At 37.7% G+C, this 16,157-nt stretch overlaps 1 protein-coding gene across 28 annotated transcripts in view; it reads right to left on the bottom strand.

Moving 5' to 3' along the window:
- DST (dystonin) overlaps positions 1–16,157 on the bottom strand; it is a 490,174-nt gene that overhangs the window by 263,420 nt on the left and 210,597 nt on the right. The window contains exon 1 of one of the 28 annotated variants that reach the window (XM_053222650.1): positions 9,093–9,884. The exons of the other annotated variants lie outside the window; for them this stretch is intronic. Coding sequence (XP_053078625.1) covers positions 9,093–9,162 — 70 coding nt within the window. The 5' untranslated portion in view covers positions 9,163–9,884. Of the gene's footprint in view, positions 1–9,092; positions 9,885–16,157 lie in introns of those variants that run through there. 28 annotated transcript variants of the gene reach the window in all.

The following is a 16,157-nucleotide window of genomic DNA, read 5'->3' as shown; positions in this document are numbered from 1 at the left end:
TTTAATGGAACAGAAGTGCCTTTGAAAAATTTGTTCTATTTATTAAAAGTATTTATGGACATTGTTAAGGGGATTGGATTCAGATAGCTGTGTAGCAACATCCTAAATTCACCTTCTCTTACTGACACACCAAATCTACAGCCACATGTGGATGAATTCCCTCTGAAAGGGACCTGAAAACTAGCTGAACATCTCCTCTACAACAAAGGACAAAAGCACCACACTGACACAGGTAGGAAAGGCAGAGACACGGTTTCGCTGGTGCAATGACCCACAACCAGCAGAGATCTCACAAATATGGAGCATCTCTCTGACTGGCAAAATACCTGTGTCCCACATCAGACATCACAACCTTTGGAACCTGCACCAGAGAAATGTGCCCCCAAGACATATGGCTTTAAAAAATAACAGGGCTTATATCCAAGAGACCCAAAAGGCTGTGGGGAACAGAGAAAGTCTACCCTTAAAGGACTCACTCACCCAGTCACTCAGCACAAAAGCAGCAATTTAAAAATGCACCTAGACCACATGAGAAGATTCATTAGCTCATCTTAAAGCTTCTGCTGGAGGTGCAGGGGCATACTGAAAATTTCTCTGGATATGGAAGTACTGTCATTTTTTTACTCTCACACCAGTTTGCTAGCACCAGTATTGGCAGGCACCATTTTTGGGCTCCCTCATCTTGCTCATCCTACTGGGCTTGCCCAACCCCCACACAACTTCTCTGTACCCCCCTCACCATCCTCCCCCCACTACAGCCCCACTTCAGCTACTTAAGTTTTTTTTTGGGGTTTTTTTTTTTTTTTTAGTAATCTCTACATCCAACATGAGGCTCAAAACCACAACTCTGAGATCAAGAGTCGCTCTTCCAACTGAGGCAGCCAAGTGCCCTGTGGCCCAACTCCACTTCAGCCGGCAGGCAGACTTATACCACCCCAGGCTCCCCCAAAGCACTGCTGAAGGTTGTGGGCTAGCCCCAGCCCTAGGCTCCCCTTTGACTCAGCCAAAGCCAGTGGGCACACACAGTGCACACAGGAATGACCCCTTAAGCACTTGTCTCTGGTGGCCAGTGTGGACTGCATTGCTGGGCTCCATGAAACTAAAACAACAGAAGAGATAGTTTCTGGCAAGCTACCACCCCCAGGGCAAAGCACAAATATTAGACTGAAACACGCCCCCAGTCTTCCTGTGAAAAATGCCTATTTACTGTTCTTGGAGCATTAGCCAGAGGGGCAGGCTTCAGGTTTACCATACGGCTGTAAACCACAGAGGAGTTCTCAGACAATATAGTCTGGAAGACGCATCTCTGCACTCTCCCTCTGCCTTGCTACAGCTCACAGGTACCTCCCAGACAGGAGCTTATACACTTATCTGGAGCCCTGAGTTTTGCAACTGTTGCCAAAAGGACATCTCTAAATCATGTGGTCTGCAAGCCCAGCAGAAGTTATGACTGTGGTCCCACAGGACTGTATATATTTGCATACTTTAAAAGGTATGCCAGACCTGCCTCAAGGTCTGGTTTCCAATGAGCTGGAAAATAAATGCTGGCTGAGATTACTCCCTTTGAAACACTGAGAGGAATTCGCACAATCTCAACAACTGAGACCTGTCAAGAATAAAGTAGGCTGCTTGAATAATCACAAAGGTTTGAGAGACAACCAAGAGGTAGGGCAAGGTTGAATGATAAAGTTCATTGCCTATACAAAACCACTCCTTCAAGACTGGGAGAGGTAGGTGATTTGCCTGATACACAGAAATGAACACAGAGAGACAAGCAAAATGAGGGAACTGAGGAATATCTCCCAAGCAAAAGAACAAGATAAGACCCCAGGAAAAAAACTTAATGAAATGGAGATAAGTAACTTACCTGATAAAAGTTTGAGTAATGGTCATTAAGATACAGAACTTGAGAGAAGAACAGATGAACTTCAACAAAGATAAAAACATATATATATAAGAATATACCAAATAGAAGTTATAGAGCTGATGAATAGAACAACTGAACTAAAAAACACATCAGAGGGGTTCAAAAGCAAATTAGATGAAGCAGAAGAAGAGATCAGTGACCTGGAAAACAGGGCAGTGGAACTCACCCAAACACAAAAGCAAAAAAGAAAAAAAAATAATTTTTAAAGGGGAGACAGCTTAAGGGACCTATAAAACAACATCAAGCAGAAACATTTACATTATAGGAATCCCAGAAGGAGGAGAGAGAGAAAGAAAGAAAAGGGCAAAAGACTTTTTTGAAGAAATAATGGCTGAAAATTTCCCTAACCTAAGGAAGGAAGGAGACATCCAGGTCGAGGAAATACAGAAAATCCCAAACAAGATGAATCCAAAGAAACCCACTCCAAGAGACATTATAATTAAAATGTCAAAAGTTAAAGAAAAAGATAGAATCTTAAAAGCAGCAAGATAAAGACAACTTGCTACATACAAGGGAAATCCCATAAGACTATAAGCTGATTTTTCAGCAGAAACATTGTGGGCCAGAAAGGAGTGGCATGATATATTCAAAAGAAAGGAAAAAAGGAAAAAACTTCCAACCAAGAATACTCTACACAGCAAGTTTATCGTTCAGAATTCAAAGAGACAAAGAGTTTTCTAGAGAGTCAAAGGCTAAAGGTATTCATCACCACTGAACTGTCCTTCCAAGAAACTTCTTCAAGCTGAAAAGGCACTAAATAGCAAGAAGAAAACATATGAAAGTAAAAATTGCACTGAGAAAGCAAATATATAATAAAGGTAGTGGATTTACCACTCATATATCTAGTATGAAGGTTAAAAGATAAAAGTGGTAAAATTAACAATAACTACAATAGCAAGTTAAGGGACCAAATATGTAAAATATGGCATCAAGAACACAAAACATGAGGGTGGGGGGAAAGTAAAAAGGTACAATTTTGAATGTCCTCAAATTTTACTATCAACATAAAATTGATAAGACTGTTATATATAAGAATGAAATAGCTGAACCTCATGGTAACCACAAAGCAAAAACCTAGAGTGGATACACAAAAGATAATGACAAAGGAAACTAAACATAACACTAAACAAAAGTCATCAAATTACAAGGTAAGAAAGCAAAAGATGAAAGGAATACAGGGGAACTATGAAAATAGCCAGAAAACAATGAACAAAATGACAGGAAGTATATACCTATCAATTATAGATTTAAATGTAAATGAGCTAAATTCTCCAATCAAAAGACACAGAGTGGCTGAATGGATTTAAGAAACAAGACTTATCTATACATTGCATACAAGAGACTCACTTCAGATCTAAGGACACACACAAACTGAAAGTGAAGGTATGGAAAACATACTCTATCCAAATAGAAACAAAAAAAGCTGCTATGGCTATACTTACATCAGATAAACTAGACTTTAAAACAAAGACTGTATAAGAGACAAAGAAGGACATTACATAATGATAAAAGGTCCATCCGACAAAAGGATGTAAAACTTAAAATATTTATGCACCCAACATAGAAGCATCTAAATATATAAAGCAAATATTAACAAGACCTAAAGGGAGAAATTGAAAGCAATACAGTAGTAGTATGGGACTTTAACACCCCACTAATATCAATGGATGGATCATCCAGACAGAAAATTAATAAGGAAACACTGGCCTTAATTGATACAGCAGACCAGATAGATGTAATACATATATACAGAATATTCTATCCAAAAGCAGCAGAATACACATTCTTCTGAAGTACACATGGAACATTCTCCAGGATAGATCAAATATTAGACCAAAAAACAAGTCTCAATAAACTTAAGATTAAAATCATGTCAAGCATCTTCTTTGACCACAATGGTATGAAACTAGCAATTAATTACAAGAACAAAAGTGGAAAAACCATAAGTACATGGAGCTTAAACAACATGCTACCAACCAACAGGTCAATTAAAAAATAAATCAAAGGGGTAATCAAAAAATACCTTGAGACAAAAGAAAATGGAAATACAACATTCCAAAATGTGTGGGATACAGCAAAAGTAGTTTTTTTTTTTAATGGTTTTTGTTTTTTGTTTTTTGTTTTTTGTTTTTTTTTTGAGACAGAGAAAGAGCATGAGCAGGGGAGGCACAGAGAGAGAGGGAGACACAGAATCTGAAGCAGGCTCCAGGCCTGTGAGCACAGAGCCTGACATGGTGCTCGAACTCACAGACCACGAGATCATGACCTGAGCCAAAGTCAGACACTCAACCGACAGAGCCACCCAGGCGCCCCATAGCAAAAGCAGTTCTAAGAGGGAAGTTCACAGAAATATAGGCCTGTCTCAAGAAACAATGAAAAGTTCAAATAATCTAACTTTACACCTAAAGGAACCAAAAACTAAAAGCAAACAAAGCCCAAAGTTAGAAGGCAGAAAATAATAAAGATCAGAGTGGAAAATACTTCAACTTATAATGGAGTTATATCCTGATAACCCCATCAGAAATTGAAAATATCATAGGTTGATTATGTATATATTATGCCAAAACCTATGTAACACCAAGCTTAGCTTAGCTTAGCCTACCTTAAACATGCTCAGAACACTTCTTAGCCTCCTGTTGGGCAAAATCAACTAACACAAAGCCTATTTTATAGTAAGTGCCAATTCATCATGTAATTTATTGAATACTGTACTGAAACAAGAAACATAATGGTTTTAAGTATATCAGTTGTTTACCTTTGTGATCACATGCCTGATTGAGAGGTGAAACTGACACTGCCCAGCATCATGAGAGAGTATTGTACCACCTATCACAACCTCAGAAAAAGACCTAACTGAGAGAGTGACTCAGTCAGTTGAGGGTCTGACTTCAGCTCTGGTCATGATCCTGCGGTTCATGCGTTCAAGCCCCGCGTTGGACTCTGTGCTGACAGCTCAGAGCCTGGAGCCTGCCTCAGATTCTGTGTCTCCCTCTCTCTCTGCTCCTCTCCCATTCATATTCTCTCTCTCTCTCTCAAAGATAAACATTAAAAAGTTTTTTTTTTAAAGAAAAAGACCAAAATTCAAAGTATGGTTCCTACTGAATGCATATCACTTTCACACTATAGTAAAGTTGAAAAATTCTAAATTGAACCATAATATGTCAGGGATCATCTATACATAAAATAGAGACTGAAAAAAAACAAAAACAAAAACACAATAAAAAAAGATCACTGAAATTACGAGCTGGCTCTTTAAAAAGATAAAGTTGACAAACTTTACCTAGACTTACCCAGAAAAAAAGAGAGTTCAAATAAATAAAATTAGAAATGAAAGAGAAGTTGTAACTGATACCAAAGAAAATACAAAGAATCATTAAGAGATTACTATGAACAAATTATATACCAACAAATTAAACCTACAATGGATAAATTCCCAAAAAACATACAATTTTCCAAGAACGAATCATAAAGAAATAGAAAATCTGAATAGAAAAATTATCAGTAAGATGACTGAATCAGTAACCAAAAACAGTCCCAACAAACAAAAGTCCAAGACCATACAGCTTTCACTGTTGAGTATGTTAGCTGTGGGTTTGGCATATGTGGCCTTTATTATATTGTGGTATGTTCCCTTTATACCCACTTTACTTTTTATCATAATGGATGCTGAAAACTGTCAAATGCTTTTTCTCAAATATTGAGATAATATAATTTTTATCCTTCATTTTATTAATGTGGTGTACCATTTTGAATTTTTTTGGAGAGAGAGAGAGTTGGGGGATAGGTGGAGGGAAAGGGAGAGGGAGAATCTTAAGCAGCCTTTACGCTCAGCATGGAGCCCAACACAGGGCTCGATCTTGTGACCCTGGGATCATGACCTGAGCTGAAATCAAGAGTCATACACTCAACCGAGCCATCCTTACACCCCTCATTTAGACTGATTTGCAAATGTTGAACCATCTTTGCATCCTCAGAATAAATCCCACTTGATTATGATGTATGATCCTTTTAACGTATTGTTGAATTCGGTTTGTTAATATTTTGTTGAGCAATTTTGCATCTAAGTTCATCAGTGATATTGGCCTGTAATTTTCTTTTTTGTGGTATCCTAATCTCTGTTTTGGTATCCATGTAATGCTGGCCTTATAAAATCAGTTTGGGAAATGTTCCCTCCCCTTCAATTTTTAGAAATAATTTGAGAATAGCTATTAAATCTTTGAATGTTTGGTAGAATTCACAGATAACCAAAAGCAAATGAAAAGACATTCAACATCACAAATTGTCTGAGAAATGCAAATCAAAACCACAATAAGATATCACTGCACACCTATTTAAAATGGCCGTTATCAGAAAGACAAGAAATAACAAGTGTGGGAGGGAATGTGGAGAAAAGGGAACTCTCATGCTCTGCTGGTGGGAATATAAATTGGTACAGCCATTATGGAAAACAGTATGGAGATACCTCAAAAAAAATTAAAAATAGAACTACCCCATGATCTAGCTATTCCACTTCTGTATATTTATTCAGAGAAAATGAAAACACTAATTCTCAATGTAAAATCTCTAGGTATGACTCTCCTTATGACCAATGCTATCAATAATTGTTAACCAACATAATCATTCACAAAATATGTATTAATTCTTCCGTTGGCCCTTTTGGGGTATCATCTATACCTCACTCACCTTTGTCTACCCCACAGTAGACGCCAAAATGTTTTTATGCACTTAACAAATAAATATGCCCATAATGGGAATTTATTCAAAAAGCACAATCGAGTTCAAGATAATAATATGTAATTATTTACATACATAAATCCTTGCATACAATAAGCAAATGAAGCATAATGGTGTTTTAAATGTCTTTCAACCTTGCCATTACTAAAGAGTTCAGAATGAACCTAAATTACTAGTACATAAGGCAAGACCAAAGAAAAAGGAGCAACCTATTAGTCCTACTTACGATTAAAATGTAGATTCTATATATCTTTCATTTACTCATTCATTCCAACATCTATCGGGCCATATGATGAGCCCAGTGTCATAGTGGTACTTGGACCACCATGCTGACAGAGCACTGGCCCTTGCTCTCTGGAGGACATCATCTAGATAAGGCACCTGGCATGAAGGCAATGTGATGAACATACTAACTGAGCAAATGATGTGGCACTCACCATGTAAGCAAGCACAGCTGAGAGAAAGACCAACCCTGCCCAGGGCAATCAAACGGAGCTTGAAGGAGGACAAGTAGATTAGCAAGACAGAAGCCAGCTATGTGTTAAAACCCAGGTGTTATGATTCCCTTCAGAGTTGCTTCCACTATCCCAACATACTGTCAACTTTCAAATGGAAGTGCTGAACACAACTCAGTCACAGACTGGGTGCTGAGGAATCTAGCCCTGCTATGCCAGTGAACTTTGGACAAGTGAATGAAAACAACAGAACCCCTGCACCAAAGTCTAGCACTCGTATCACCTTTTCGGCAGTGCTTTTCCAAGCCTCCAGCAAAAAGAAAATAGAGTATGGGAAAAAGAAAAATCACTTCTTAGCGATATCCGCATTATTCCTATCCAATTAATAATCTAGGACCCTAATGTTAAATCATCAAGAAAAACATTAACATGAATTATTAATTAAAAATCTTCATCATTGAAGAATAGACAGCTTCCATATCATGTTACAGAATATGGGATTAAGGCATTTCTGTAACTCTACTCCAAAATTTTATTAATTTATTGAATCGTCATGTTATAACACAAACTCTAACAAATTTACTCTCTATCATTAAATTTAACATATTATACACATTATATAAACTCTTCTCCTCTTGGCACATAATGGTTAATAAAATATATTTCTTATTTTCTAAATTAATAAAAAATGGTCCTATATTTTAAGGAATGTGAAAAAGTAGAACATGTTCTAAAAACTAATCGTATGTTGATTAATTTCTTATCTACATGATCTATCAAGAATGGTGATTTAATCAAACAATTTACCTCCCAGTACAGACAAGAGTTTCACTTAAATAATACATAACTCTAAAAAGGCTATTTTGACTGCTCAGGTTTGGCTGTGGTGGTTTTTGCTAGGAACTCAAAAACACCGCTGAAAATGTAAGATGGGAGCTAAATATCTGGCAAGTAATGCTGAGGTAATATCTGGGGATTATGACTCACAACTAAAGTACATGCATAAGGGGAGAAGGTTTAAGCTAAGTAACACACAATTTGTAGGTTCTGATAACGTTTTCTACCAGTAACAAACCTAAATCTTTTCTTTCAAACCCTAATAAACCTAGATGACTCCCATTCAAGTATATCAAGTTCTTTTAAATGCTAGAAGCCTCCCACAGTGCTACAATAATGAGGAAAGAGGTAAAGTCAACTTTAAGGGCCTCAACTTTCCTCAGGAAAGCAACTTACAATCAGAGAATAATTTAAGTCTGGGGAGAATGTGATTTGCCACTTTCCATAGGCATTATTTCAAAAGGGAGTTATTTCAAAAGGGAGTATTCCAGATTACACCATCTAATTTTCCAATTACCAGTCTCATAATGCTTCTTTATTTCACTTCAGTAAGGGATGTCTAACTTTGAGATTTATATTTAGGGCAATGTTACTATGACAACAAAAGAGGAAAACCATTCCTGAGATTTTAACTGATTTTACTGGTTTTACACACTATCCAGTTATTTTTCTGAATGAATTTTTATAATATTCCTCTACTGGAAAACTATTTCATTTATAGAGTAAGTCCTAAGTAAAAATATACATCTACAAGCACATTAAAAAAGTACAACCTGGCTGAAAACATGTAATGACACAGAACACAAAGAGAATTTGGAAAAACACAAACGTGCAAAAAGAGCACTGATTATTATTACAAACTACACTGCCTGGTTTTCAGTAAAATCCAATCAAAATTAAATCCACTTAGTATCACATGTAAAGTAAATATTAATATTATTTAAACACATATCTATGACAACAATATGGTGAAAAATCTCTCCAGGGAGCCTCGGAAGTGGTTATGTGAGCCTGGCCAGATTTCTGAAGGGTGCCCCATGGTCTGCTAAACTCCCGCCACACGAACCAACATAGGGAATGCAACTTTCCTTTCTCAGTTCTGCAAACATGAAAGTGGTATTACAGGTGAGACTACTAACCCATACAGCACATCAGCCCCACCAGCTTGGCGTTCCAGTCTTGATCATTTTTCATGAGCTGCCCCATCATTCTGCGAGAAATGTGTCCAACAGTTCCCTAAGCTTTTCGTACAAACTCTGATGTGTCAGAGTCCTGTTAACTTTCTATGTAGAAAGAAAAACACTGACTAGACACTCCCACTTGCAAGCTGAAAACTAGTCAACTCCCCCTTTTAAACAAACATGAGCAAAGCCAGCCTCCTGCACTATTTTGTACAGAATATATACAACTATTATTTTTTAAAAAGCTTAATTATCTATTTTTCCTTTTAATTTTAAGCTGTTCACATGAAGTCCCTTAATTTAAAAACAGAGTTTTGATTTCCTAAGTTTTTTTCAATAAGGCAAACCAATAGGATGTTACATTTCACTGCTGAACTAGCTCATCACATTCTCTAACACCCCAGGCAGAATTCCCCTGGAATAAAAGACAACACCCAGCCTAACTTGTTTAACTCATCCCTGAAATCCATGCTATGAAGGTGATTTAGAAAGCTCAACTTTATATGCTAGATACATATCCTTCAGGGGGGATTCCAACAGCAAGAATTTGTGTACACTTCACAAATACTTTCACTTCAATCACAATTCTTCGAGCTGGACGGTACCTCTTCATTTTAAAGACAGAAAAACTGGGGCGCCTGGGTAGCTCAGTTGGTTGGGTGTCCAGCTTTGTCTCAGGTCATGATCTCACAGTGTGAGTTCAAGTCCCGTATTGGGCTCTTCACTGACAGTGCGGAGCCTGCTTAGGATTCTCTCTCTCCCTCTCTCTCTGCCCCTCCTCCACTTGTGCTCTCTCTCTCTCTCTCAAAACAAATAAATAAACCTAAGTTTATTAAACTTAACCTAACTTTATTATTAAACTTAAGTTTATTTATTTATTTTGAGATGCAGCAAAAGTGGGGGAGGGGCAGAGAGAGAATCCCAAGCAGGCTCCACACTGCCAGTGCAGAGACCAACACAGGGCTTGAACCCATGAAACCACAAAATCATGACGTGAGCCAAAACCAAGAGTACGACGCTCAACCAACTGAGCCACTCAGACACCCCGATAAATAAACCTAAAAAATACACACACACACACACCAAGGTTTGGGAGATTAAGAAACCAACCTAAGATTCCACAGCCTAAGTGGGATCTTAAATCTGATTCCAAAACCCACTTCTTTTCTATGTTATCAAACAACAGAACCCCTAATCTAATAATGCAAGAAAAACAAGGGGTCTCCGCTCAGATTTATGAGATCTTCACTTCAGAGCATGAATGAAAAAATGTCAAGAGGTGAGAACCCCTGGCTGGGGTCCCTGGCAGGTCCTGAGTGCGAGCTCCACACTGGCTGCAGAAATTACTAAAATAAATAAAGAAATAAAATTTTAAAAAGAGAGAAAAGAATGAGAACCCCTGTTCAAAGAGGCAACAAACCAAGCATCTTCAAGACTCTGATGTTGTCTGAAACATTAAACAAACAGATCTACGTGGATAGAAACTGTACAAACCATAACTCAAAAACAACAAACAATAACAAAAAAATCACTAGTTATTTTCAGCAATAAGAGAGCTAGCAAATTTGCTCATGCCACGGGAAAAGAAACTGCAAATATAACAGTTGCCAATATGCTTTGAAATTATCCACATATGATCTTTAACTTTATTCTCAATATATCATAAATTTAAAAATATCAATTTCTGCAGAAAAGTTTAAAGTATCTACTTAGTATTCTTCACTTCCTTTCTCTCCCTTTTGAATTGTCTTTGTTTTATTAGAGCCTCTGTCTCCCCTATAGAATAACCTGAGCCTACCTATTTCACTGAAAGAGGATTTCAATAGTAGCAATGTGGAAGCACTTACTATTTGCCAGGTTATTATTCTCAGCAACATACATACAATACACATATATATACTGCATATTATCCTCACAACAATTCTTTGAGATTATGCCTACTTACAAAGGAAGAAACAGAAGCTTAGAGGTTCAACAACTTGCCCAGGATCATACAGTTACTAAGGCAAGGGGTAGGAAGAGGATGCAATTTGCAAAAGCACATTCAATATTATAATTTCATACCTGCAAAACAAAATGCTAACTTCTTAATAAGTTAACAACAAAAAGTAAAAAATGAGCCTTGGACAATTCCTCAGTGGTGAAGATACACAAAAGATGGAATTCGCCTTCTGCAGGTAAGTCATTCTCAGGTAGCAAAACAAAATGCTAACTTCTTAATAAGTTAACAACAAAAAGTAAAAAATGAGCCTTGGACAATTCCTCAGTGGTGAAGATACACAAAAGATGGAATTCGCCTTCTGCAGGTAAGTCATTCTCAAGAGTACAGGAAGGCTAATCACAATGCTTTACCAAGAAGTCACATCAGAATTTAGGGGAAGGATGAGTTTTCTGTTTATTAATAAGGTTCGGATGTGAATTTCAAAAGAAGATTGGACAATACTTTGCAAAACGCTCTATCTTTAAAAAAAAGAAAGAAAAGATGAAGTGTTGAGTCATGTGGAAAAAAGTTGGGGGAGGGAGGAATAAGGGGATGGGTCTAGTCAGTTTCCCCACCACTGCCCAGAAATAGCTCTGTAGTATAATACAGTGAAAATAGCAAGGCAAAAGCTCTAACATTTCCATCATGATAGAAGGAAAACTGGCTGGAATAAATAGTTGGAATCAGTGGAAAGACCAGCTCCTGAAACTGATGATAATGTACAGTTGATGACCAGGGAGCTAGGTAAAAATGGATCAGACCTGATGCACATCACCACCCCTCCCTCTACCCAGTCCCACCTATGGCCCTGTGATCAGACAGCCTGCACCCAATCATCACCTAGGGGCTCTGCCCCTCATTCTCCTAACAACTCCCTTGCCCACTTGATGTGACCCTCACCTACAGTGGCCCTAGCCAATATCAGCTGTTGACTGGAGGTTGTAGGTGAAATGGTAAGAGGAAGGGAGTGCCTATTCCCATTTTAGTTGAAAAATCTTACCAAATATTCCCAGAGAAATATCATTATAGTTTATGTGAGTATAGAGCTACTACTAATCCAACTTTCCCCCACTGTTTTGTGTGACCACAGACTTAGGACTACAGACCTACAGGAAGATACTTAACATTTCTGACCTTAGCCACAACATCTGCCCCCATCCCTGTTTTGTTAAAAAGCAAGATTCTTATTTGGAAAATTTCACCAAAATCATGCCATGAAATTATTCATCTTAAAAAAAAACACACACACACTTTACAAAACAGTGGAGGACTCCATGGGTGAAAGCATACCAATATTATTCCCTGTAAGTTCTTAGCTTAGTCACTACTGCAAAATCTCATAAACTTCAAGCCTATACCTGATCTCCCAATAATAAGCACTGTTCTGCCTCTCTTCTAATTACTTTCATATTACTTTAAATTTAAATTACCAATGCTGATGGATTTCTCAGCTTTCGTTTTTTACAACTATTATTTTTTAGATCTGAATCTAAATGAAATTGACATTATTTTCTGTTGCAGTCCCTCCTTGATGAGAGCATAGTCTACTGCTTCTGAGCTACTTAGTAAGTATGACTAAAAACCACATTTAAAAAAGGGTTATTGGGATATCTAAATTACAATCTTCATAAAGAAGTCCTTTACATTTTCAAAAATCCTTAATCCTTCTGCCAACAAAATGAAGATAGCTTAAAGAGGAGATATTTCAAGATAAGCACTGACAACACATCTCAAAGAGTTATACTATCTGGCAGTATATGAAGAAATTATACAATATTAGAAATTAAAATGAGAAAAAATGTTTTATGATTTTATTTTTAAAAAGATTTTTTTAATATTTATATTTGAGAGAGAGAGAGAGTGTGTGTGTGTGTGTGTGTGTGCACATGAGCAGAGAAGGGGTGGGGAGGAGCAGAGAGAGCCAGAGGCAGAATCTTAAGTAGGCTCCAGGCTCTGAGCTGTCAGCACAGAGGCCGATGTGGGGCTCAAACTCACAAGCCCCGAGATCAGGACCTGAGCCAAAGTCAGATGCTTAACTAACTGAGCCACCCAGGCGACTATAAAAAAGATCTTATTTTTAAGTAATGAGGGCTTGAACTTAGAACCCCAAAATCAAGAATCACATGCTCTACCAACTGAGCCAGCCAGGTGTCCTGAGAATGAGAAAATTATTTAAACAAATAAAACCATTAGAAGAAAATACAGAAAATTGTGTTTTAAAAATAGTTGAGTAGGAAAAGTGTTACAAAACAAGTTACAAAACCCCTGGGAAAAAATGAACACAGAGAGGCAGACAAGGGGCAACTGAGAAGCTCAGTCAGTTAAGTGTCTGACTGCAGCTCAGATCATGATCTTGCAGTTTGTGAGTTTGAGCCCCAAGTCGCTCTGTGCTGACAGCTCAGAGCCTGGACCCTGCTTCAGATTCTGTCTCCCTAGCTCTCTGCTCCTCCCCCACTCGTGCTCCGTCTCTCTCTTTCAAAAATAAATAAACATTAAAATTTTTTTTTAAAAAGGCAGACAAATTTGACAAAGTACTGATATAACAGTGACACTATAAATGATGCTTAAAAGAAAGCATAACTGAGAGAAAATATATGCTACATATGTAGTATACACCAAGAATATCCAAAATATATGAATAATTTCTATTAATCATTAATAAAAAAGACAGCCCCTTTCCAATTACCAATGATTTGAACATACAATTTGAAAAAGAAGGAATGCAAATGGCAAATAAAAACACAGAGAGGGGCGCCTGGCGGGCTCAGTTGGTGGAGCGTGCAACTCTTGATCTCTGGGGTCATGAGGTCAAGCCCCATGATGGGTGTAGAGATTACTTAAAAAATTAAAAAACTTAAAAAAAAAGACATGGGGAAATGCTCAACCACCCTTCTAATTAGGAAATGCATGTGAATCAAATGATTTCATAACAGCATAAATTTATAATAATAACTAATGCAGAGAAACTGGTAGTCCCAAACAACATTGGTGAAAGTATGTACTGGCAAAAACTTTTTTGATGAAAATTTGTCAGTATACATTATAAATTAAAATGCATATAACTTCCTGAACCAACAAGTCCACTTGTTGGAAATTTAAAGCAATATGTGCTTATAAATGATTAGCATACCAGGATGTTTACTATAGAAAAATATTTGAAACTATTTAAATGTCAATCAATAGGAGGCTAGATGAATGCATTATATGTTACCCATCCTACAGAATATTAATAATGGAAACCTTGCACATAGTGACATGAAAAAGATTCCAAGAAAAAAAAGCAAAATACTGAACAAATATGTGTGTGTGTGTGTGTGTGTGTGTGTGTGTGTGTGTGTATAAGATGCCCATCAAGTTGGAAAGAGCAATGTCATCAGAAGAGGGTGGAAGCTGGAAGGAGTGGAAATCAGTGTGATATACTGCCTATTTCATTCTTCATATTTCTATACTGAGTGTTTGAATCTTCCACAAGGAAAACATGAATAATAACTATGAGAAAAAAAGATGTTTCAAGTTCTTTTATTCATTTATGTATCCAACACTCTGGCAGACTCTATAGAAGATACAGAAAAAAACTAAGACATGGGCCAGACTACTCCTACTCAGATCTGAAGATGGAGCTAAACACTTCAGGTATGGCTGGGTTGCTCTTAGGCTGCTGGCTGCAGAAGGAAAGGGAGAGCAGGAGAGAGAGGGGAAGAGAAAAGGGAGGGGAATGGGAAGGAGAAAGGTGCGTAAGAGGTTGGGAGAAGAGGCGGAGGCTCAATTGGTGATGTCTTTTCAGAGGATGATTGCCCAGGCTGGGATACAAAGTGATGACACTGTAGAAAGTCTCTGCAAGGAGAATCAATAACTGAGAATATACTCAGAAATTACCATGCTCAGAGGGCGTCCTTGTTTGAAGTTTAATTGCCACAGAACAAAATATAGGAATTGTTCTGCTCTCCTTTGCCAGGAATCCAAAAACAGGACAAGGATAGAATGTGCTAAGTAAGCTGAGGCATAGATGTAGAACAATAGAGGCCATCAATCTCTCCACACAAATGCTTTGGTATATCCCCTCTCCTGCTATCACCACTCCCCACAATCAATGATCAAATCCCCTACTTCCCTGCCAGTGCAGTGGCTGTGGGCTGAGGATCCACAGTATCAGATCCACATTACAGTGGCTAGGAACAAAAAAGTATTGGGTTCTGGCTCTGATGGATTTATTGGTATCTGTTCTCATAACTGGCCAAGAACTGGGATATAAAACACCGACAATCTGATTTTAACCTAATTTCTCCTACCTGAGCACACTAAATGCTCACACGTACAGAACTAATTATAGTTACACCGCTAGAACATTTAAGAATTGTATATGGTCTAACTGCTGTCATTCTGAGTCACAGTTAAGGGTAGAAAGGTTTTTTTTCTTTTTTCTTTTTTCTTTTTTTTTTGTAGGCTCCATCTCTAATGTGGGGCTTTAACTCCCTGAGACTGAGAGTCACATGTTCTACTGACTGAGCCAGCCAGGCTCCCCAAAGGTAGATAGTTTCTGCAATTCTTTATCTGTGTTACATAACTTAAGGAAATTAGAGTTCTTTTAGAGTTTTCAATCTTTGCCTTTCTTTCAGATTCAAAGGTCTGGTTAATAATATCCCAGGGGTGGCTGGTGGCTCAGTTAGTTAAGCATCTGACTATTGATTTCGGTTCAGGTCAAGATATCATGGTTGTGAGCTCAAGCTCCACATAGGGCTTGGTACTGAGCATGGAGCCTGTTTCAGATTCTCTCCCCTTCCCTCTGCTCCTCTCTCCTATGAGTGCATGCTCTCTCTCCCTCTCTCTCTCTCTCTCTCTCTCTCTCAAGAAAAAAAATACATAGCCCAAAGTGCATAGTTATTATATAAATTGACAAAACAAAGAAACATCATTTCCACATTATTTATATATGAGAAAATTCACCAAGATTATGAATACCTGAGATCATGTGGGGTTTTAAAGTCCTTAGTTTTGAAAACTTTTACAATTAAACTACCATATGGAAGGAAAAACAGAACCAC

This window comes from Acinonyx jubatus, chromosome B2, assembly GCF_027475565.1.
Source record: "Acinonyx jubatus isolate Ajub_Pintada_27869175 chromosome B2, VMU_Ajub_asm_v1.0, whole genome shotgun sequence".
NCBI classification, from domain to species: domain Eukaryota; kingdom Metazoa; phylum Chordata; class Mammalia; order Carnivora; family Felidae; genus Acinonyx; species Acinonyx jubatus.
This window is presented reverse-complemented; position numbering and strand designations above follow the sequence as displayed.